General features: G+C 37.3%; 9 protein-coding genes across 9 annotated transcripts; 5 read left to right on the plus strand and 4 right to left on the minus strand.

The window, feature by feature from the left end:
• Positions 1-958: 958 nt before the first annotated feature.
• Positions 959-2,815, minus strand: WALSEDRAFT_60709 (plus-3-domain-containing protein). Its single transcript, XM_006959005.1, has 8 exons — positions 2,687-2,815; positions 2,512-2,637; positions 2,317-2,465; positions 2,169-2,266; positions 1,920-2,124; positions 1,805-1,873; positions 1,505-1,758; positions 959-1,461 (listed from the first exon to the last, which is right to left on the minus strand). Exons 1-8 carry the CDS (start codon positions 2,788-2,790, stop codon positions 1,072-1,074), a joined length of 1,395 nt encoding a protein of 464 aa, XP_006959067.1. The 5' UTR covers positions 2,791-2,815; the 3' UTR covers positions 959-1,071.
• A 77-nt stretch (positions 2,816-2,892) lies between these two features.
• Positions 2,893-4,775, plus strand: WALSEDRAFT_60710 (WD40 repeat-like protein). The gene is made up of 7 exons (XM_006959006.1): positions 2,893-3,012; positions 3,056-3,125; positions 3,173-3,284; positions 3,328-3,413; positions 3,464-3,491; positions 3,533-3,921; positions 3,972-4,775. The coding sequence occupies exons 1-7, from the start codon at positions 2,916-2,918 to the stop codon at positions 4,129-4,131; spliced, it is 942 nt and encodes a 313-aa protein (XP_006959068.1). The 5' UTR covers positions 2,893-2,915; the 3' UTR covers positions 4,132-4,775.
• On the minus strand, positions 4,195-5,363 carry WALSEDRAFT_29270 (hypothetical protein; the record flags this gene model as incomplete). Its single annotated transcript, XM_006959007.1, has 5 exons — positions 4,195-4,785; positions 4,819-4,937; positions 4,974-5,140; positions 5,190-5,272; positions 5,322-5,363. 5 exons carry the CDS (start codon positions 5,361-5,363, stop codon positions 4,195-4,197), a joined length of 1,002 nt encoding a protein of 333 aa, XP_006959069.1.
• Positions 5,364-5,578: 215 nt separating this feature from the next.
• WALSEDRAFT_60711 (hypothetical protein) lies at positions 5,579-7,953 on the minus strand. The gene is made up of 3 exons (XM_006959008.1): positions 6,228-7,953; positions 6,039-6,182; positions 5,579-5,991 (listed from the first exon to the last, which is right to left on the minus strand). The coding sequence occupies exons 1-3, from the start codon at positions 7,747-7,749 to the stop codon at positions 5,603-5,605; spliced, it is 2,055 nt and encodes a 684-aa protein (XP_006959070.1). The 5' UTR covers positions 7,750-7,953; the 3' UTR covers positions 5,579-5,602.
• A 317-nt stretch (positions 7,954-8,270) lies between these two features.
• On the plus strand, positions 8,271-12,198 carry WALSEDRAFT_57880 (Pkinase-domain-containing protein; the record flags this gene model as incomplete). The annotated part of the gene is made up of 9 exons (XM_006959009.1): positions 8,271-8,432; positions 8,485-8,514; positions 8,565-8,629; positions 8,676-10,443; positions 10,495-11,163; positions 11,211-11,579; positions 11,629-11,686; positions 11,736-11,899; positions 11,949-12,198. The coding sequence occupies 9 exons, from the start codon at positions 8,271-8,273 to the stop codon at positions 12,141-12,143; spliced, it is 3,480 nt and encodes a 1,159-aa protein (XP_006959071.1). The 3' UTR covers positions 12,144-12,198.
• A 500-nt stretch (positions 12,199-12,698) lies between these two features.
• WALSEDRAFT_60713 (hypothetical protein) lies at positions 12,699-13,787 on the plus strand. The gene has a single exon (XM_006959010.1). The coding sequence runs from the start codon at positions 12,830-12,832 to the stop codon at positions 13,172-13,174; it is 345 nt and encodes a 114-aa protein (XP_006959072.1). The 5' UTR covers positions 12,699-12,829; the 3' UTR covers positions 13,175-13,787.
• Positions 13,788-14,891: 1,104 nt separating this feature from the next.
• Positions 14,892-17,914, plus strand: WALSEDRAFT_19826 (plasma-membrane proton-e; the record flags this gene model as incomplete). The annotated part of the gene is made up of 3 exons (XM_006958983.1): positions 14,892-15,077; positions 15,122-16,789; positions 16,838-17,914. 3 exons carry the CDS (start codon positions 14,892-14,894, stop codon positions 17,912-17,914), a joined length of 2,931 nt encoding a protein of 976 aa, XP_006959045.1.
• Positions 17,915-18,168: 254 nt separating this feature from the next.
• WALSEDRAFT_60714 (hypothetical protein) lies at positions 18,169-19,132 on the minus strand. Its single transcript, XM_006959011.1, has 3 exons — positions 18,801-19,132; positions 18,605-18,758; positions 18,169-18,553 (listed from the first exon to the last, which is right to left on the minus strand). Exons 1-3 carry the CDS (start codon positions 18,913-18,915, stop codon positions 18,184-18,186), a joined length of 639 nt encoding a protein of 212 aa, XP_006959073.1. The 5' UTR covers positions 18,916-19,132; the 3' UTR covers positions 18,169-18,183.
• WALSEDRAFT_60715 (sodium/hydrogen exchanger) lies at positions 18,808-21,254 on the plus strand. The gene is made up of 8 exons (XM_006959012.1): positions 18,808-19,105; positions 19,153-19,211; positions 19,262-19,304; positions 19,356-19,464; positions 19,518-19,957; positions 20,005-20,135; positions 20,180-20,362; positions 20,411-21,254. The coding sequence occupies exons 1-8, from the start codon at positions 18,937-18,939 to the stop codon at positions 21,161-21,163; spliced, it is 1,887 nt and encodes a 628-aa protein (XP_006959074.1). The 5' UTR covers positions 18,808-18,936; the 3' UTR covers positions 21,164-21,254.
• Positions 21,255-21,823: the final 569 nt, after the last annotated feature.

Raw genomic sequence — 21,823 nt, forward strand, 5'->3', positions numbered from 1 at the left:
ATTCATTCGATTCGCGATCAAGCCATGTGTTATTATCATGTTCATCCAGCAACTAGCAGACAGTCCTGCAGTACCCAACCGAATCTTGGTACGACTCGAAATATGAGATGTGTTATTGCCGTCAAAGTTTCTGTCAGTAATATACTCAAACACGCCTACTGAAAAAAAATATTCTGTATAAGACGCTGTACTATGAAAGAACAGAGCGAAGATAAATACTACGTGACTAACTAGTTTATCTATATCTTCGACCAAAGACGGCAATACTTTCTTAATATCAGGTGCCATCCATAAGATTGATATGACAAAGACGTTTGGAGTTATGTTATTAATTCTCTTTATTAACGTAGTTATTATTTATTGTAGTAGAGGTTTCACTATTAGTATCAGTAGCTAAACCGAAATCAATGATTCATTGAATAGACATATGTGAAAGTTAACAAAGCAGTCAGACAAAAATAGACTGAACTACTTGCATTTTTATCAAAAATGTATCATAGATTTATTATTCCCATCGTATGAATTTCACATAATGTAGATCAACTGTAGATGACATCGTCAAGTTGATACTCGCTGCCAAATGACATACGGCAAGATGCCAACATTTATAACACCGAATCAACTCCCGCAAGATCGAAAGGATTGAACTTAAATATATACGTCTCAAACTTGTCTGACATGTTTTACCTCTTTTGTATCTCATAGTCTCTACTTTGACATACTAGAGTGATGATGATTGAAACGTCGTTAGAAATTAGAGATAAAAAGCGAGAAGTATACAGCCAAACATAGTAAATTCTCTAGACAATATAAAACACCCATTTTCTTATGACTTAATTGCTTGTAGATGATCATCTATTAAGATGAACCACAATAGGTGAGACATAAGAATTCACTATTACGATAGAAAGACTTTTCAAATAAATAAAACTAGCATTATTCTTTAAGTACCACAGGCAGTAGTTTTACAATTGATATCATCATAATCTACCTAATCACACTGTTTCTTGAATTATTCCAAAACTACTCGTTAATAATTCCTGTTCGTGTCAAATTATGTCATCAAGCTTATCAACCTTCGATATCGTAAGTACAAGATTGTATGATTAGCTCCAATTTAGAGCTACTTTTGCCAGAAATGGCTAGGGTCATGTCAATATTATCAGAGACATCATCATCTTTTAGCTTTGTTTTATCGAGCTTTCTAACTTTAGGTCCTTTCGATTTGATAGAATGCTGCTGAGGCTGGTATTGCTTAAATTTATCAACCGAAGGACCCCTATAGACGTCTTCTTCCATTGCTTCTAATTTTTGGAAGAGGTATTCAGCTTCTTGGACATCCCTTCTCGCCCTTGCCAACTGCAACCTTTGTTGAAGCTCTGCTTTCTCAAGAGCTACATTTTTCTTCAAAGTACCACCCATTACAGCAGCTTTCTTTTGTAATTTGAAATTGATGTCGGCCTTTTAATCGTTAGAAGATTTCGTGAACGAATATATGACTGACCTCTGACCATGGGCGTTTTCTTGTTTCTTCAATTTGGGTTCGTACCATTTCTATTGTCTTACGCGTAGGTAATCTAGCTTTCTCATATTTTGCGTGCGCCACGAATCTATCAAATTCTCTATCTGTGCAACGAGAATTTGAAACTTTGTCCATATTACAAGGTTTACTTGCTCTGCCTTGCTTAAGGACCAATTGCTGGTTGGTCATTGTGTTGCCATCTATGGCGTAAGGTCTTGTAAGACTATCACCAAGACCTAGAATGTATTTAAATTAAGACGATTAGCTATTATTTGAACCTACCAACAACTTCACATAAACGGTAATCTGGTTTACCATCTCTCTCACCTAAAAGATACCTTACGAATGTACCTAATTTATACGAGTTAAAAAGGCTTGATTATTTAAACGTTATTACCTTTTACGAAGTCCTCGAAGAATGGTGCATAACAGAAATCAGCGAGCATTGTACGACTGATAGAAACTTTGTGAATATCAGCTGTATCGATAGGTTTTTCGTCTTTCTCTTCATCTCTATTTAATTCGCCTTCTTCAGAATCGGAGAGTGACTGTGATGATCTTTGAAGATCGCTTTTATCATAGTATTTATCATCATCGTAATCCTGAGGAAATAAGACGAGGGAAACCGATAGAGATCAGAACTCACGTGTCTAGACCTTCTCTTAGTTTTAGCTTCACGTTTGCTTCTAAGCTCTTCAAGTTTATTCTTCTTCTCTACGGTTGCACCAGTTTGTTTATGAGAACCTATCGATGATAACTTGAGAAAATATCGAAGTATATAGAAGCAAACATACGTTTAGCAGCCGATGAAACACTATCATCACCGATAGCTTGAGCCGCTGAGAATAATTTATTGATGTTCAGTGAATCTTTGTACTTTTGCATCTCTTCTTGACGGGAAGCCAATATATCCTCACGCTCGAGCTCATCAAGATCCATGAGACTATTCAAGATATTAGATTGACCAAGTAATAGATTATGCTACTAACTTTGCTCTATCTGCCGCATTCTTATACTTTCCCTCAAGAGGATAAGGGTTGTCATCATCGACAGCTTGAGTTTCAGTTTGTTGATCATCATATCCGCCATCATCATCTTCACCGCTATCGGTAAGTCTGGTGGTATAAAATGAGCATAAAGTGAGAGCGATAAGATAAGGATTACTCAGATTCCTTGCGCTTCGAACTTGATTTGAAGCTTGTTTGATCGTCGTCACCGTCAACGAGTCCAAGCAAATCAGCGTCAATTTCATTATCTAGGTTGCTCATTATTATCTATCAAGTGATGATCGTTAGAGAGAAGGAAGTGTGAAGTGAATAATGATAAGGAGAGCTAAAATATTTTATAAATTTATTATAATTTCATTTATTATATCACTTTATTTATTATACCGATGAACTTTATATCTACTGCACCATTGGCAGGCTATAATATAGGATATTCGCCTTTTCATAGATCACGTTTAGCTGTAGCTTGTGCAGCTAATTATGGTGTGGAAATTTATATAGCTTTTATCGTCTCTAAATTCCATAGGCTTGGTCGGTAATGGTAGATTACTAGAGCTTTCATATAATCAACAAGGTGATTTGTTTACTCATAATACGTAAGATATTCGTCATATCTTTTATACCCTTACATAAATCAACTTAGTTTTGACACCCAGGACGGTCTATTCGATCTAGCTTGGTCTGAGATACATGAAAATCAAATCGTTACTGCAGTTGGCGATGGTAGTATTAGATTATTCGATACGCAAGTTAAAGTGAGTAGCTTATTCTCTTCACTTCTCGATTCATAAAGTAAAGCAATACCCGATTAGAGTTTGGCATGAGCATTCGCGAGAAGTGTTCAGTCTCGATTGGTCAACAATAGATAAACTCCATTTTGCATCGTAAGTACGTCCCTATCATTTTTAAACATCTCCTCTTAACTTTGTCTCAGTGCATCTTGGGATGGCACAGTGAAAATTGTGAGTTAATCTCATTTATCTCATCATCTAATGTAAAATAGTGGACACCTGACAATACAAACTCTTTATTAACCTTAAAAGCCCACAATGGTTGCGTCTATAATGCTAATTTTAGTCCACATCAACCAGCAACTTTGGCAACTTGTGGATCTGATGGTCAATTATTAATTTGGGATCTAAGAACTCCTCAGGCTCCTGTAAAGTCTATAAAAGCTTCCTCTACAGAGATCCTTTCTTTAGATTGGAATAAATATACTCATAATACACTGGCGACTGGTGGTGTAGATAAATCAATCAGATCTTGGGATATACGCTCATCAGGTTGCTTTAGCAATTTAAATGGTCATGATTATGCAATAAGAAGAGTTCAGCATTCACCCCATACACCTAATCTTATTGCTAGTGCATCTTATGATATGACGGCTAGAGTGTACGTTCTTACAAATCAGATTTGATATCATGATCTAACTAATCACTTAGATGGGATATTAATAAGAATGCAGCTGCGTTTATACATGATAAACACACCGAGTTCGTTATGGGTCTGGCTTGGTCACTATTTGACCCTTTCGTTTTAACCACTTGCAGCTGGGACAATAAAACACATTTAATTAACTTGAAGGACAAGCTTGGAAGATAACCAATTGATTCAATACACTGCATACCAAATTTGAAATTTTTCATAATACATAAGGTTACATATCTAAACGTTCATCTCATCGACTTCAACTTCTAAAGGTTTTAAGGGTTTTTTATTTATTGAACGTTTTCGAGCCTTTCTACCTTTTGGTTCTGCTCTTACGTTCATTTCGTCAACTTCATAATCTTTTGGATGTCGCTTAAGTTTTGATACTACATCGGGTCTATCTTGCGAACTTCCTTGAACATTCACCTCTTCTGTCGTCTCTTTTTCTGCTTCATCTTGAATGTTTCTGATATCTTTTTGTGTTTTTTCAGAAATTTCATTAAGGTGTGAATCATCATCATAATCGAAAGATTGTAAACCACCTTTCCTTTTCCTATCTTTAGTCTTGGATACAGGTCTGACACTCTCACTTGTGCTCTCAAATGATACATCGTGAGAGAGATTATTGTCTAAACTTTTACGGTATTTATCAAAGTCTTGAGGTGTCTTGATACTTTTAAATGATTCAGTATCATATTCCGCACTAGCAGAATTCGTGATTATAACATCTGAGATGGATGAAGAAACATGCTGTAAAGCTTGGCTCGAGAGAGACCTTCGAGCTCTATTTGCTATACCACTTGCTAATAGATCTGTTGATGTTTGAATCTATTCGTGTCAATGAAGAAATAGGAAACTAACGATCACACTAACAGAATTGGACCAAGACATCACGGGTATACTCGCATGGTAATCTTGTATCAACGTTACTGCTAATCCTAAGTTGAACTTGTGTTGTTTATTCGAGTCAACTGCGTTCGCTATTAGTGAGTTCGCAAATGAATCCCAATACTAACATCTGGAAAGAATTACAACCAACTTGTTCTCTGTCAGAACAAACTCTGGTACTTCTTCTATTTGCTTTTCTAGCTCATTTATCTGTTCAGTGCAACTAAAAACTATGACGAATAGTTTGATACGTGAATCAGTATAATCATTTCTCTTTAAACTATCCCTGAGCTCTCTATAATTGTTTATTTAAGCAAATGTAAGTTTTATTATCAAATGCCTACATTCTTAGATTATCCTTATCTTTACTAAGATCAACTACGCGCTTTGCAAGCGTAACTTTCTCAGAAGCAGCTGATCCACTCAACTATTATTAATTATTGGATTGCGTTATAATACAGGCATTTGTTGCTCACCACTATCGTGTTTTTATATTGCTCTTTTCTTAATCTGGACATGGTTGGACTTTATAAAGAAGTTTACCTTTTGGGAAAGTTCTATACATGAATTATATAAAAGAGATAGCTATTAAAACATTACATAATTCGAATATAAATATTCTAGATCATAATTTCCACGTGTTTGTTACACAAAACCTACACATTTATTAGCTAAACCTGCATAACTAATCTGATAAGGATATAATCTTAAAATTACTATTACATTCGTAGTACAAACATCAAACACTATCCGGAAATTATTGCTCTTTTAAGCTGGCTTCAATAGCTGCTTTAAGTTGCGCTTCATACGTTTGTTCCTGATTTTCATTTTCATTAACATTATCTGCGTCTTCAATTCCCTGCGGAAACACATCCCCAGGGGCAAAGTCATCATATTGGTAAGTTTCATCTAAACTTTCAGTTGGCTGTGCATATTCACTTTTCTTTCCTTCTTTCTTTGACATTATATGGTTACTTGCTTGTTCAACTGATGTACTGGGCTTTGTCTGAAGAGACGATGAACCTACCACACTATTGTCGTTCGTCTCACACTCTTCATTGAGCCTAATTTCCTCCAGTATAGCCGCCATTTCTTCATCTTTCTGTTTCTCGACTTCTTCTTCCTCTCTACTAATCATCATGACATCTTCAGTCATCATGTTAGTTGATTCAAATCTTAGAGTATATACTAACAATCAAGAGTTTCTGATTCGTCCAAACCTAATTCATCTAGTCTTGACAATGCTTTCTCAGGTAAGGTCGGTTCGATTATGTCATCGCCTTCTTCTTCTTCCATTTCAAGAGACTCGCGTATTTCATCGCGTACGTCAGAGGAGTCTTAAGCATTCATGAGCATTATATTTCAACTCCCATGATACTTACATTGATATTTCTGGGCCACACTTTTATTAGAACCTCTCCATCCTTTGCCTCTTGTCTTGAAATCTTTAACACCACCCGCTTTCCAAGCAATAATTTTGTTACCAACTGACGCTACAATAGCAAACTCGTTAGCAACTATTCCATTAACAGCGAAAGCGCTTTCATCTTCTACGGTTGCATCATTTGTAGCTAAAAATCTAGACAAATGACGCGTTGACGAATTCTGATTAAAGAACCTGACATATTCACCAGTAAGTGGATCATTTGCGATTACCAAACCATCAGCGCTTCCGGTTATCAATAATAAAGGAGTTAGTGCGATACTAGTAATTTTGGCGTGATGTCCGTCAAAGATCTTTAATGGATGAATGATTTCATCTGATTTAGTATCCCAGTCCCAGATACACGTCCTTCCACTAGCATCTCCTGCTACGATTGCTCTTTTATGCTTTAACATTTGATCATTGACATAATAATGCGAGCCTATATCTAATGCGTCGGATAGGTTACGATCAGTGGATGCAGTCCTGCTTGGCACTGGAGTTGCTAATGGCGAAGATATGCTGAGATCAGTGTTGAGATAAAAACACGTGAGTTCGGCCAATGGGCCAGAACCATACTTATATATAGTCTTGTTTATAATATCATGTCTTTCAAAGAAGCTTTCACGCTTACGATGGACCAATAAATTAATTCTGTTAAGGTCTTGAGTATCTAGTAATAATTTTGAGACTGGTAAGTACTGCTTGTGACTATTCGAGGCAACATAAGAAACAGGACAGTTTTCAATTCTTTCTTGAATACTTCCTTCGCTGACACATGCTTCAATCGGCATATTTGACCAAACTATGACTGTGCCACTCTCATAACCAGCAGCAATTGAGCATGTTACACTATCATAGGAGACCTGAGTTACAGAATCTACCTGTGAAAGTTTTTCTCCTTTAGAGTTAGTCAAGTATTTGATATCCGAACTCCAAATACAACGTAATTCAGGCTCATTAGACCATAGTTTAACAACACCATCCATGCCACCACTAACAAATGTTGACGAAGCCCAATTGTATTTTGATGCGATAGAACTAGGATGTGATAGACAAGTGACCGGCCCAAAGTGAAATTCTTCACTAGTATTTTGATGTGTTGCTAAACCACTACCTCTGACTCCCCAAGAGGAAGCAGCTCCTGATCCATGTTGTAGAGCACTTTTAGCAATTTGTGTAAAACCAACAAAACCACTAGCAAAACCCCAAATTACACGACCATCATTTGAAAGTTCCAAAGTAGAAGCATCGTTAGGTGTCATACCTGGCGCTAAAATGTATCCTTTTGCCAATTTTCCACTAAAAGGTTCAGATCTAGTCAAACAAGAATGAATAAGAGACGCTGATACTAGTCTTCGAGGCGTTAATTCAGGATTCGTTAAAGTAGATAAATCTAAAGAAATTCTATGGATAGTAGCCACTCTAGGATTATGAGTTATAATTGGAGCTTTTGACTTTTTCCATCTACGCAAATACATTGAACGTTTAATGAATTCTTCCTTCCAGGTACTAGACCTCCCGGCTATTCTAGAAGTGAGAATATCAGATGAACTATTACTGTCTTCTGTGGGTTGTAAACTTAGAAAACTGAATGCAAAAGCACGTCTCCATGTAGCGTCATCGGTGGCTGCATGATGTAGGAACCTATTAGCTAATGATAACGACAATAAGGATTGTGGGTCAAGGTATGCAAGTATATGTAAAAGCAGATCGTAAGGTAAATCTTGTAGAATTGAGATTGAATTTTCATCGTATTGATCATCCTCATCGCTGATAGATAGCTTATCGCTGGATTTATTAGAATAGTTACGCTTTGATCTAGTAGATCTAGATAATTGCTTAAAATGATGTTCTTCATGATCGCTAGCTGGTATCATTAGCCTTGAAGACTGAAGTCATAGAGAGCTCACTATCTAGAGTATAATTTAAATCGACATTAAAATCTGACATTATATTTATTTTGTTCTTCGAATATGATGGTTCTCTGAAAACGTCAGTGATGGAAGTGCCCGGACTTCAGAATTATCAAATAGGTGATTGCCTTGGAAAGGGTGCTTTTGGTAGCGTATACAGAGCCTTGAATTGGTCTACTGGCGAGACAGTTGCTGTAAAGCAGATACAATTGAGTGACATACCCAAATCACATTTAGGCGATATTATGGTAAGATTTCTAGCACTAATCTCTTGAAAATTCTTATTCATATACATTATAGTCTGAGATTGATCTTCTAAAAAATCTCCATGTTAGTTATGTCACTTATCATAACGTAAATGTCTTACTAGATTTATTCAGCACCCTCGTATAGTACGTTACGGTGGATTCGTAAAAACTAAGGATGCTCTTTACGTTATTCTAGAGTAAGCTCTCTCTTCTTATCGATTTGCAGTACCTCATCAAGTTTAGATATTGTGAAAATGGTTCTTTAGCTTCAATATCCAAGCGATTTGGTAAATTTCCTGAACCTTTAGTAGCTGTATATATATCCCAAGTTCTCGAAGGTTTACAATATTTACACGATCAAGGTGTATGTCATCGTGATATAAAGGCAGCAAATATTTTGGCAATTAAAGATGGCTCTGTCAAATTAGCCGATTTTGGTGTAGCAACACAAGCGCATCTAGCTGATAACTCCGTTGTTGGTAGCCCTTTTTGGATGGCACCTGAAGTTATTGAGCAATCAGGTGCAAGTACTGCATCAGACATTTGGAGTGTTGGTTGTGTCGTTATAGAGCTACTTGAAGGCAGACCTCCTTACTCCCATCTCCCACAAATGAGTGCATTATGGGCTATAGTTCAGAATGATCAAATGCCTATTCCTGAAGGCTCTTCACCCGTAGTTAAAGATTTCCTACTTCATTGCTTTCAAAAGGACTCAAATTTACGTATTACAGCGAAAAAATTGTTGAAACATCCCTGGATGCGTCAATTTGACACAAATCAATCAGTAGGAAAACCTAATAGTAAACAATCTATATTATACAAAAACAATACCCCAATCAAAGAACATGAAACTTATGATGTTGCCGTACAAAAAGTGCAAGAATGGAATGAAGCCTTAAAATCACCACCCAAGAGCTCAAAAACACAAGCTGCTTTGTTTCCGGTACGTGATGGAAAGAATACTTTTTCACCACTTCGGAGAACTTCGCTCAACAATGGTAGTCCATATGCTCTCACTTCTGCTAACCAACAAACCGGAAAACCATTTACGGTTAGAAATGATAAAAGGGAAAACGTCTTAAGTAAAACACAAGAAGATGAAGAAGATAATTGGGATGATGATTTTGCTGGAACAATAACATTTTCTAAAGGACAAGATTTTGGGACGACAGACTTTGGTAAACCTCCTTCTGATGATAATACCCAAACGATCAAAGTTAATTCTGCACAAACAAGCCAAGAACTTGCCAAAGAACCAGTTTCTATGACAAAATCTGTGGAAGACTACTCCGATTTAGGTGGTGATGAAGATGATCAAGTTCTTAATGAAAAAATATCTAGCTTGAAACTAAAAGGAGGTCTTTTCCATCCTAATGATTTGAATAAGCTTAAGGAAGAACCAGTATCGCCAAAGCAAACCCTATTAACAATACCACAAAAGAAACAAATCCTACCTAAAAGACCGTCACCACCACCTTCACTACGTTCACATAGTCGATCCCAATCGAATACATCTTCAAGTGCAATAACTAGTATTGAGCAAGAGAGGAAAGCAAGTGATCTTGCTAAATATTCTGAAGCTGATGATGAGAACTTTGATGATGTTTTCGGTAAAGCACCACCTTTAACTCCTGGTGAAAGTGGACAGACTTTACAACTGACAACGAAATTATCAAACAAATCATGGTTGGGTGATGATTTCCCTGATGATGAAGATCCGTTTGCACAAATTGAGGATGATTTTGCTGAAAATGATCTTGAATCAAACCTAATTAGAGATAGACATGCAAGATTGTGTGTGATGGTGAACGATTTAGTTAATCAATTGGAAGCAGGTCAAAATGATGATAAACTTAATGAAGTAATTGATAAATTACTGAATATTTTAGGTGAATTCCCAGACATGCACGCTCAATTTGTTATTGCAAGAGGAATGTTATCAACACTTGAAGTTTTAGAGAGTAAACCAGCGAAAGACGTCATTTATAAATTACTGCGTATTATTAATCTCGTGAGTAGAATTGATGGTTACTAAATTACTTAATTCTAATAACAAAAAAAGATTGTCTCATTTGATCCTAGTCTAGTTGAATCGTTTTGTCTGGTTGGTGGAATAGCAGTAGTTATGACATACGCTAGTAAACGTTATTCACATGAGCTTAGACTTGAAGCAGCGACATTCGTTGCACATGTCACTCACACGAGTGTATTGACATTACAGATGTTCATTGCTTGTCGTGGTTTCAAAGTTTTAGTAGAATTACTTGATGAAGAAGCACAAGAGTTAGTCTATGAAGCGGTATCAGCTATATCAAGTGTATTTGAATCACATACACTTACAACGAAGACTGATTTTTGTAGAATATTCGCAAAAGAAGGTCTTTTAGAACCGTTATCAGAAGCACTTACATCTGCACTCAAAGATAATTCTGATGAAGCAACTGAAGTTATAGATTTATCAAGTAAGATATGTCTGTTATTTGCTCAAGTTGGACAAAATGATAGCGTAGTTTTGAATGCGCTAGGCACACGTAGCATACTCAGGAGATTATTAAAAGCTTGTGAAAGCCTTTGCGAGAGTAAAAATATGTCGGGGTTATTAATCACTCTACTGAAAACGTTCAAACATATCTCAACATCAGCAGGTATGCTTGATGTATTGCAAAATAGTAATGCTATCGACGTTTTTGTGAGGGTTCTAGATAAATGTAAGGAAGGTGAACGTAGTAGTGTGAGTCTATTAGTGTTATTTTATATTTAAACTGATGGAAATGTTAGGAAATATCTTCTCAAGTATTGCAAATATTCTTCTCACTAACCAGACTTTCACCAAGTAGGCAAGAGGAAGCAGCTCAAGCAGGTCTCATTCCTTTGATGAAAAGAGTATACGAGGTATCTTCGCCACTAAAACAATTCGCGTTACCAATGTTATGTGATTTTGCTCATGCTGGAAAGAGTTGCCGTGCTTTACTATGGAGGCATAATTGTTTGGAATTATATATCTTGTTACTTCAAGACCCATACTTCCAGGTATCGGCGTTGGAAGCTATTCTAGTTTGGTTACAAAATGAAACAGATAGAGTAGAAAGTATGCTCATCAATCCAAAATCATTAGATATCTTACTCTCAATGTTTATTCAAGCAAAGGTAAGGTTAGATTTTATAGTAGAGGATATAATTAACCTACTCCATACAGGCAAACATGTTTGAATCATTACTTGAACCACTATTAAAGACCTGTAGGATTAGTAAAGGTACGTATGACAAGAATATGGAAGAACTGAAAATAATAGAATTATGAAGGAGTTGTTTTGGGTATTGCTAAATCCGCATTCTTTAAAAAGCTAATTGAGAAGTTATCACATCATAAGGCACTAGTTAGATTGAATCTATTACGTATTCTAAGAGTCGTATTGGAGATACACCCGGAATGCAAGTTTATTGTGCAACATTATCGCATTGCAGAGGTACGTAAGATTCTAAATACAAAGTAAGAAGGTTAATCAAATGCCGTAGACTATTACAAGATTGGCGGCTACAGACTCAGCGATCTTAGTACGTGAGCTTAGCAAGGAGATAGCAAACGAATTAAGAGAGGGAAAATTCTTATCAACACCTACATTTCAACGGAGATCGACGTCAGATAATAGTATACTACCTGTTGGAAGAAGCTATAGACCACAGAAAAGGATACCATCAAGAGGATTTTGATTTGGATAACTAATTTAGATCATTCCTTATTGTCACATAACAATAAATACATAATACCTCCTAGACGAAAATATTGTAAATAACGACTCAAAAGTTTCCTAAGATAATGAAGAGTGGTAAATTTATTTTTATGTAACGAGATTCGTCGTGAGAAAGTCTATCTATGTGCGAGTGTCGACGCGCGTAAGGATTAAAGATGACGCGACGCGACACTGGAATGCTGCGATTTGCTTGGCTTTTTAAAAGCAAACGTCACATCTATAATAATAACACGGAGATTAAGATTTAAAAAATTCCAGATGTCAAAGTAGAGTTATTTATAAACGCAAAACATTACACTGTATATAGAAAAATAAGATTGGCATACTTAAATTAGATATATGTGCATTGCAATAAATTAAATTAATTAAACGATCTGTTAAGAAAAGAGAATTCTAATAAAGAATTCCGCTGATAAGGACTGTGGGGTTTCCGGTAACTCGCTTAAACAAATCAAAATAGAATCGTTAAAATTAGATTTTTCTAAAAAAAAGCCGAAGCTAGTTTTATATGCGGACAATTGTCACCCATGCCAGTCAACAAACGAATGGTAAAACAAAACGCAGGATTCATTGCGGTTTGTTTAGTGATACAACTTATCTAACTCTATATTATACTGTTTCTCAAGCTTATCTGATATTATCGCTATGATTGATCTCAAATCAAGCATTATTACTTTTTCAGGGGTTTTCACAATATTGGCTTGTGTCACTCTTTGTTCTCTTCTGTCTGAAAAGTGGTTCGCGCTAAGCCTACTATGGGCCAGTGTGATGCTGAGGGAATGTATTCTCGGAAATACTTCATCAGCCGTCAGTAGTAACACAACTTGGAAAGGACTACCTATGTTTATATGTTCTTTGATAGGTTTGAGCAGATTGACATTTCAAGTGTGTCAAGTCGCCGACATGCCTCCGATTCAATATACCTGTACAGGTTTGACAGCTAGTACAGCAATAAGTACTATTGCAGGAGCTTTGAAATGGGGCTTATAGACGGGAGAAGAGGTTGACAAACTTACAAACTTAGCCTGACAAGTATGGAACCTACTTTGGCAGATTTTGATACTGTACATGCGCATTGAAATAAAGCACGTGCTGAGTCGAGCGGAGTAATCAAGATTCCTATTGGTAAAGCTAGTAATAGGAAATACTAGATGGCTTTATATTATTCTTCACAAGCTGGGATAGGCCCAATTATCTCATTAATGGAAGCATACCCATATGAACGGTCTAGACGCCACAATACCGAGGAAGATACAAAACAGAACATTTATGTGAATTATGTTGGGCGAGATGAGAATATACAGATGGTGAATGATTTAAGTTGTAATTACTCGCATGATATGCTTGGGATGATCTCGTAAGCCTTGATGAAGGTGAGCTGTACCATAAAGGAGTATGAGAAGCGCAGTTTGACATAGGATATGAGCGTGTCAAATGTGGCTATTCCGCACAGTCAGAAGATCAGATAGGTACCTTCATGGAGGTGAACCTAACGGCTATATGGAAACTGTTTGTTATATGGCATAACATTACCTATATCGTATCATCAATTGTAAAATCAATGAAATAAATAATACGTTATAAATGAAAAGATTTTGAATGGCGGTTTTAGTTGTTAAAATCCGTTTCCTAAGACAATGACGAGTGGGTAAATTTATTTCGACTTATCGAGATTCGTCACGAGAAAGCTTACGTGCGAGTGTCGACGCACGTAAGAATTAAAAATGACGCGACGCGACACGAGGATGCTGCGATTCGCTTGGATTTTCTATAGCAATAGGGATATTTATAATAATAACGGAGATTAAACTTAAATAAACACGAGATGTCAAAGTAAAGTTATTTATAAACGCGAGCTTTAGTCTGTAAATAGAAGAAGAAATTTGACACACGTATAACTAGATGTCTATGATTCAGAATCAATTCAAGTAAATTAAAGTAGATCAAGAGATTTGTCAAGAAAGAAAATATTCCTATAACGAGTTCCACTGATAAGGACTGTGGGGTTTTCGGCAACTCGCTTAAACAAATCAAATTAGAATACATACCGCATATGGATATAGAGGAAGACGTACGAGAAAAACGCCGTAATTTTTTTTATTTAGTTGGATTGTAGAGATATAGGATTATGGTAAACAGGGTCCCCAGCCGATCAAAGTGGTGCTAATGCGGGGTTCATAAAATAAGACGAATGTGATAGGCTGAAGAGGTCGTAAAATGAGTGCCAAGCTATAAATAAGTAGTGTATATATTAAAGATAGTGCCATACATACCAGATCAGACATTGTGACTTTGTTCCTGAACAAAATTTGCAGGGGTGTTGGGTGTACGGCAGAAGATCCGAAGAGTATAAAGTAGGAAATAAGGCGAGGAAAAGTCATCGGACGACAAGTTGCGATGGAGTGTACAGCATTTACCCTTAAATAGATTAATACGGCGCTTTTTGAGGCGTCTACGTCAGCGAATTCTAAGGAATAAAAGGGAATAAAAAGATGTGAATGAGAATGAATAGAAAAAGAATCTAAATAGATTGTAATAATAAACTGAATTTGTTTATTTCCGGATAAATTTTGATTTTTTTTAAAATCGAGACTGTTTTTAATGGGCGGAAGTTGTCACTCTTGCCTTTCAACAACCACATTGAATCCAAAAAACCTTTTACCTACAAAACTCATTTAAAGCTCTAAAGGGCAATTAGAATAAGAAAATGTCTACCCACGATGAAAAACCAGTAAGAGAGGGTGAAATTCCTTCAAAGGAGCAATATCCTCAAGAAGAGGAGGACAACTCTCCACACTCAGAGTACTCCGCTTTGGTCAACTACATCCAAAACGTTGAATTAAGAAAGTCTGATGACGCTGCTGCCGAAGAGGACGAAGTCACTTACAAACGCGTAAGTTGATTGGCCAAGAAGAAAATTCTACTCACACACTCTAGCCTTGGTACGCCCCATGGAAGAAGATTGAAATCAGACAACAAGGCGCTTCCGTCCCAGAGGATTGGTTGACTGCTACACAATCATCAGGTGGTCTTTCCTCTTCAGACGTTGAACCACGTCGTAAGCGTTTCGGTTTCAACGAATTGGAATCTCCAGAAGAGAATCTCGTTCTCAAGTTTATTGGTTTCTTCAGAGGTCCTGTCCTCTACGTTATGGAAGGTGCCGTCGGTCTCGCTGGTGGTCTCCGTGAATGGGTCGATTTCGGTGTCATTATTGGTATTCTCTTATTAAACGCATTCGTTGGTTTCTATCAAGAAAAGCAAGCTGGTGATATTGTCGCTCAACTTAAGAAAGGTATCGCTCTTCGTACTACCGTTCTCCGTGATGGTCAAGAACACGAAGTCGAAGCACGTGAACTCGTTGTTGGTGATATCGTCGTCATTGAAGAAGGTGCTACCATCCCAGCTGATGTTGAGATTCTTTCAGACTACAAGGACAAGGATGGTTCAAAGGCTGCTGAGATTCTCGCAAAGGTCAAGGCTGAGTCAAAGAAGGAAAAGACTGACGATGAGGAAGACTCATTCGGTAAAGGTCCTTCTATCCTTGCTGCTGATCAATCCGCTATCACTGGTGAATCTCTCGCTGTCGACAAGTTCCACGGTGACACCGCCTTCTACACTACCATCTGTAAGCGTGGTAAGGTTTTCGCACGTGTCAAGTCAACTGCTCCAATCTCTTTCGTCGGTAAGACCGCTGCTCTTGTCCTTGGTGCAAACGACAAGGGTCACTTCGTCAAGGTCATGAACATCATTGGTGGTACTCTTCTCGTTCTCGTCATTGTCTTCTTGTTCGCCGTTTGGATTGGTGGCTTCTTCCGTAACACCGGTATTGCTCAACCAAGAGACAACAACTTGTTGGTTTACACTCTTATCTTCGCTGTTATTGGTGTTCCAGTCGGTCTTCCAGTTGTCACTACCACTACCCTCGCTGTTGGTGCTGCTTACCTCGCTAAGAAGCAAGCAATTGTTCAAAAGCTCACCTCTATCGAATCTCTCGCTGGTTGTGACATTCTCTGTTCTGACAAGACTGGTACCCTCACTGCTAACAAGCTCTCTATTCACGAACCATACGTTGCTGAAGGTGTCGACATGGACTGGATGATGTGTGTTGCTGCTCTCGCTTCATCACACAACGTCAAGTCATTGGACCCAATTGACAAGATTACCATCTCTACTCTTAAGGAATACCCACGCGCAACTGAAATGCTCAAGACCGGTTGGGTTACTAAGGACTTCAGACCATTCGACCCTGTCTCAAAGCGTATCACTTCAATTGTCGAACGTGACGGTGTTACTTACACTTGTGCTAAGGGTGCTCCAAACTCTATCCTCAAGATGTGTGCAACTCCACCACAAGTTGCTCAAGCTTTCCGTGACCAAACTATGGAATTCGCTTCAAGAGGTTTCAGATCCCTTGGTGTTGCTGTCCAAGAAGGTAACGGTGACTGGCAAGTTCTCGGTTTACTTCCTATGTTCGATCCTCCACGTCATGACACTGCTGCTACCGTCGGTGAAGCTATCAAGCTCGGTGTTGGTGTAAAGATGTTAACTGGTGACGCTGTTGCTATCGCAAAGGAAACATGTAAGATGCTTGGTATGGGTACAAACGTGAGTTTCCAACTTACCTTTTAGACATTCTTTCTAACAACTTTTCAGGTTTACGATTCACACAGACTTATTGGTGGTGGCTCAATGGCTGGTTCTGAAATGCACGACTTCATTGAAAACGCAGACGGTTTCGGTGAAGTTTTCCCAGAACACAAGTACCAAATTGTCGAAATGCTTCAACACCGTGGTCACTTAACTGCCATGACTGGTGATGGTGTCAACGATGCTCCAGCTCTTAAGAAGGCTGACTGTGGTATTGCTGTCGAAGGTGCTTCAGATGCTGCTCGTTCAGCTGCTGCTGTCGTTTTCCTTGACGAAGGTCTCTCAACCATCATCACTGCTATCAAGGTCGCTCGTGAAATTTTCCACCGTATGAAGGCTTACATTGTTTACCGTATCGCCCTCTGTCTCCACTTGGAAATCTACCTTACTCTCTCAATTCTTATCATGAACGAGACTATCCGTGCCGATTTGATCGTCTGGATTGCTTTATTCGCTGATTTGGCTACCGTTGCTGTCGCTTATGACAACGCTCCATACGCTCTTACTCCAGTCGAATGGCAATTACCAAAGATCTGGATCATGTCAACTGTTCTTGGTGCTATCCTTGCAGCTGGTACTTGGATTCTCAGAGGTACTCTTTTCCTTAACAACGGTGGTATCATCCAAAACTGGGGTGGTATTGAACACATTCTCTTCTTGGAAGTTTGTTTGACCGAGAACTGGTTAATCTTCTTGACCAGAACTGGTGAAGGTGAATTCAAGTGGCCATCATGGCAATTAACTGGTGCTATTGCTGGTGTTGACATTATCGCTACCCTCTTCACTCTCTTCGGTTGGTTCCACGCTGACAGAGACGCACACAATGGTCACACCGACATTGTTACCGTCGTCAAGGTTTGGGCCTTCTCTATCGCTGTCATGGTTGTCTGTACCCTTGCTTATGTTATCATGAACAACCTTAAGTGGTTGAACAACCTTGGTAAGAGACAAGTTGGTAAGATCGACAGACGCGTTGAGGACTTCATGAACGAATTGCAACGTATTACTATTGTCCATGAAAGATCAGACAGAGATGTCTACAGACTCTACGGTAGAAATCAAGGTCTTGATTCAGATAACTAAATGAGTTAATTAATTGTGGGAAATATTTAATTAATGGATCTTCAATTTCTTTTTTTTCACTTCAAGTTTTTAAGCTTCAAAATTCAATTTTATAGAAACTTTTCAATTCTTTAATACTAACTTTTATCATTCATTAATAGTTTGCTCTTTCGTAGCTACACATCCAGAGTTAGAGAAAATATAGTATAAATAATTTTACATATAAATAAATGTTGTTACAATTTACGAATCGAGTGTCTTGCACAATATGTTTTATGAAATGTAGTCATTCATTTTGGTATCTTGGATTCTAAATGATCAAGTCGTCTTTGTAAGAGCTTTAGTTTATGTTGAAGGGAGTCTATAGATTGAATGCGGTCATCTAAATCTTGTTGTAGATCAATTTGATCTTTATCAAAACTATCTAACCTTTTATCATGTTCATTCAGTTTTTGTCTTAGCGAAAGTTGACCTTTATCATTATTATCTAATCGCTGCTGGTAGTGTAGGAGAACTGATTTAATTTTGAATAAATCTGAAAGGTCTGCACCATCAGAATCTTGTTCAGTAAAGCTCTGTCGTATTGAAGATTGTGGCTTTTGTGAACCAAGCTGATACCATGCGACATTACCGTTGAACATATTAAGACTAAAGTTATCACTATTTACGCGTTAAATTATAATTAAAGGAGGTATGTAATGTAAATAATACCTTAAATATGCTAAATGGTCAGGTGTACTATGATACTTCTTGCCTATCAACCTCTGACAATTTGAACAATTCAACCAAACGAAAGTAGAGCCAGTATCTAGAGTATCATTACTTGTATTTATCGTTGTACTGATATCTACACTGTTTGTCACACCTTGATATTATTAGTAGAATAGGAAGATAAAAGGATACTGACTTGAAAGCACGATAGACTTCAAGATATCGTTAGTTTCAATGAAAGATAAAGTATCGCCTAGTATTTTATGGCAGCCGCTACAATAAAATACCACAGGGTCGACTGAGATATCCATTCTCCTTTATCCTTTACTTTGATGATGACCGGAGATGATAAGAATGAAACTCCAATGAAAATAGAGCAGATGACTTCCTTAGCTTTAAGCATTTTGACTTTGCTAATTATCTGCTCACTTTGTTTATCTTATTATTTACAGCAGAAGAAGATTAGGTCCGTACATGAGACCGTTATAGCCGTCTTTGCTGGTAATTTATTCAATCATCTATTCATTTTTATACTCATATAACCATAGGTATGGTCGTTGGTTTGATTATTAGACTCAGTCCAGGGCACATCATCAGAGAAATGGTCGTGAGTCTAGAACTATATCAGTGTTCCACACACTCAACCTCCCTATATAGACCTTCTCTCCTTCTCTATTCTTCAATCTGCTTTTACCGCCCAGTTAGTCTACTAATTTAGCCATTTCTATACATAGACTAACAACTTTATTAGTCATTCTGGACTCTGGTTATAGACTACGTGAAGCACACTTCTTCAGGAATATCATCCCGATTCTTACTTTTGCTTTGGCCGGTACCTTCATATCTGCTGTCGTCATCGGGTGAGCTGGATGGTTCAATTTATACACTACTAAATCACTAACTCATTAATTAGTTTCGTCGTCTACATTTTCTCCTTTTTACACATTTCTAGTCTAAAAATTAGCTTAGTAGAATGTCTCATCTTGGGTTCAACACTGTCCGCAACCGATCCAGTTACCATATTAGCAATATTTAACACATATAAGGTTGATCCAAAGCTATATTCTGTTATCTTCGGTGAATCTATCCTCAATGACGCAGTTTCGATTGTTCTTTACGAAACACTCAGTCAATTTCATGGTGCAGACTTGAAAATGTCCTCCTTTTTCAGAGGTTCAGGTATTTTCTTCTTGTCATTCTCAGGTTCTATGGCACTCGGTGTCATTTTCGCATTAGCCTGTAGTTTAGGTTTGAAACACTCCAAAGTTGGCTCATATCCAGGTATAGAAAGTTGTTTAGTCTCTTTAATAGCATACACTTCGTACTTCTTTTCAAATGGTATTGGTATGAGTGGTACGTTATCATAATAGTACAAAACTTTCATTCCTAATTCATCTCAGGTATCGTTTCCCTCATTTTCTGTGGTATCACGTTAAAACACTACGCTTATCATAATATGAGCCCGAAGACACAACGTACTACCAAGTCTATGTTCCATGTTCTTGCTCAGCTTTCTGAAAATTTCATTTTCGTGAGTAATATTCTTTAAGAAGCTTTAATCTGACAATTGGGAAGATATATCTCGGAATAACTTTATTTACACAAGATACCACTGAATTTAAACCAATATTCATTGTTGTCGTCTGTACAGCTGTCGTTGTTGGTCGCTATATGACCGTATTCCCACTTTCAAAAGTTATCAACCTGGTTTATAGATCGAAAGGTCAACGTGCACCTGAATTACCTCACAGTCATCAAGTGAGTATAATAGTTAAATGACTAAACTTTACTAATAAATATTCAAAGATGATGCTCTTCTGGGCAGGATTGAGAGGTGCTGTAGGCGTAGCTTTAGCAGCTGGTATTACAGGAAAAAATTCAGCCGCCTTAAGGACTACCGTTTTGATTGTCGTCGTATTGACAGTAGTCGTATTTGGTGGTACTACATCTAGAATGTTAGAAGTTATGGGAATTAAAATGGGTGTAGAGGACGATGAAGCATCTAGTGATGAAGAAGATGATTACCCAACGCAATTTGGTTTCAGAAGAGGTTCTAACAATTACCCATACTTCAATCATCAGACTCAAGCTTTATCACCACACTATTATGACAACAATGACATTGAAGAAGGTATTAACTTAGAATTACCAAGACAAAGCGATGTCTTTATAAGTACTGCTTCGTCTTCAACGTCATTAAATAAGGCAACATCACCTGTAAAACGAAGTGACTCAGCAGAGAGACGACCTAAGAGTAGTATAAGCCCATTAGATGATACAATAGAAGATGACAATGAGGTCCTTCCACTTGCTAACAGTAAAGTTAATCTACAATACGACGAAGATACAGATAAGAATCAGTTGGTATTTAGGGATGGTAAATGGTTTACAGATCTAGATGAAAGATACCTTTTACCATTGTTTAGTAATAGCGTTGCAAGTCGACGTCACAACGCTCGTAAATCCAGCTCTAGACGGAATCTGCAGGAAGCAGAACAAAGTCAAACGAATAATAACACTTCGTCTAGTAGTCTTAATGAAGGATCCCGAGAATTGTAAAGTCGCATACGAATATGTTTTTGCATAATATATAAATATTCCAATAGCTTTATTTGTACTTATAAAGAAATCATAATATTAAGCTACTCAAATGTCAACTTATGAGCTAGAGGTAGTGTTCTATGTAAAACCATAATGAACTTTCTATTGTATAATATATGTATTATTCATCAGCATTTACAATTACGTTAGTGTAAACTTTCATGATGCACCAGGAATAAAATGCAATATCTCAGGATTTTACTAGATAATTTGTTGTTAGAGATGCTTGACTTACCTAATTCTATAAGATTTGCTAATTCTTTATTTATGTAACTTGATTATTTGAATATGTCGATGATGTTTTACTAGTTTGGGATATTACTTTTGAAGCTTTACTGACCTTTAATCATATTAGATTGTCTAATAATTTCATAAATTTGAAGTGAAGTACTACAAATGACGCCTTATAGACGCTACAGCATTCTAAGTCAATAGATAAATCAAAATTTCACACCGGAAAGTATTTTCTACGAGTGAGTCGAACATAGTAATCTGTATCCCATTCATTATGAATAATAGTATTAAAATCGCCGTACCCTGTGTTAAATATAGTTGTCCACTGAGTGAGATTGTTTATAAAATGTCTTAAATTCGCACACCATCACACACATTGATAAT

This window comes from Wallemia mellicola, assembly GCF_000263375.1.
Source record: "Wallemia mellicola CBS 633.66 unplaced genomic scaffold WALSEscaffold_14, whole genome shotgun sequence".
In the NCBI taxonomy this organism is placed as follows: Eukaryota; Fungi; Basidiomycota; class Wallemiomycetes; order Wallemiales; family Wallemiaceae; genus Wallemia; species Wallemia mellicola.

Bases quoted from the DNA above. Each gene is read 5' to 3' on its own strand.
- WALSEDRAFT_60709 (XM_006959005.1), bottom strand. From the start codon at position 2,790: ATGAGCAACCTAGATAATGAAATTGACGCTGATTTGCTTGGACTCGTT. The intron at 2,638-2,686 runs GTAATCCTTATC...TTATACCACCAG, and splicing joins TCGAAGCGCAAGGAATCTGA to ACTTACCGATAGCGGTGAAG. The intron at 1,462-1,504 runs GTCAGTCATATA...AACGATTAAAAG, and splicing joins GAAAACGCCCATGGTCAGAG to GCCGACATCAATTTCAAATT.
- WALSEDRAFT_60710 (XM_006959006.1), top strand. From the start codon at position 2,916: ATGAACTTTATATCTACTGCACCATTGGCAGGCTATAATATAGGATAT. The intron at 3,492-3,532 runs GTGAGTTAATCT...AATGTAAAATAG, and splicing joins GGGATGGCACAGTGAAAATT to TGGACACCTGACAATACAAA. The intron at 3,922-3,971 runs GTACGTTCTTAC...CTAATCACTTAG, and splicing joins TATGATATGACGGCTAGAGT to ATGGGATATTAATAAGAATG.
- WALSEDRAFT_60714 (XM_006959011.1), bottom strand. From the start codon at position 18,915: ATGGATATCTCAGTCGACCCTGTGGTATTTTATTGTAGCGGCTGCCAT. The intron at 18,759-18,800 runs GTCAGTATCCTT...AATAATATCAAG, and splicing joins GAAGTCTATCGTGCTTTCAA to GTGTGACAAACAGTGTAGAT. The intron at 18,554-18,604 runs GTATTATTTACA...ACGCGTAAATAG, and splicing joins GACCATTTAGCATATTTAAG to TGATAACTTTAGTCTTAATA.
- WALSEDRAFT_60711 (XM_006959008.1), bottom strand. From the start codon at position 7,749: ATGTATTTGCGTAGATGGAAAAAGTCAAAAGCTCCAATTATAACTCAT. The intron at 6,183-6,227 runs GTAAGTATCATG...TGAATGCTTAAG, and splicing joins TGTGGCCCAGAAATATCAAT to ACTCCTCTGACGTACGCGAT. The intron at 5,992-6,038 runs GTTAGTATATAC...TGATGACTGAAG, and splicing joins CGAATCAGAAACTCTTGATT to ATGTCATGATGATTAGTAGA.
- WALSEDRAFT_60713 (XM_006959010.1), top strand. From the start codon at position 12,830: ATGATTGATCTCAAATCAAGCATTATTACTTTTTCAGGGGTTTTCACA.
- WALSEDRAFT_60715 (XM_006959012.1), top strand. From the start codon at position 18,937: ATGATGACCGGAGATGATAAGAATGAAACTCCAATGAAAATAGAGCAG. The intron at 19,465-19,517 runs GTGAGCTGGATG...CTCATTAATTAG, and splicing joins ATATCTGCTGTCGTCATCGG to TTTCGTCGTCTACATTTTCT. The intron at 20,363-20,410 runs GTGAGTATAATA...AAATATTCAAAG, and splicing joins AATTACCTCACAGTCATCAA to ATGATGCTCTTCTGGGCAGG.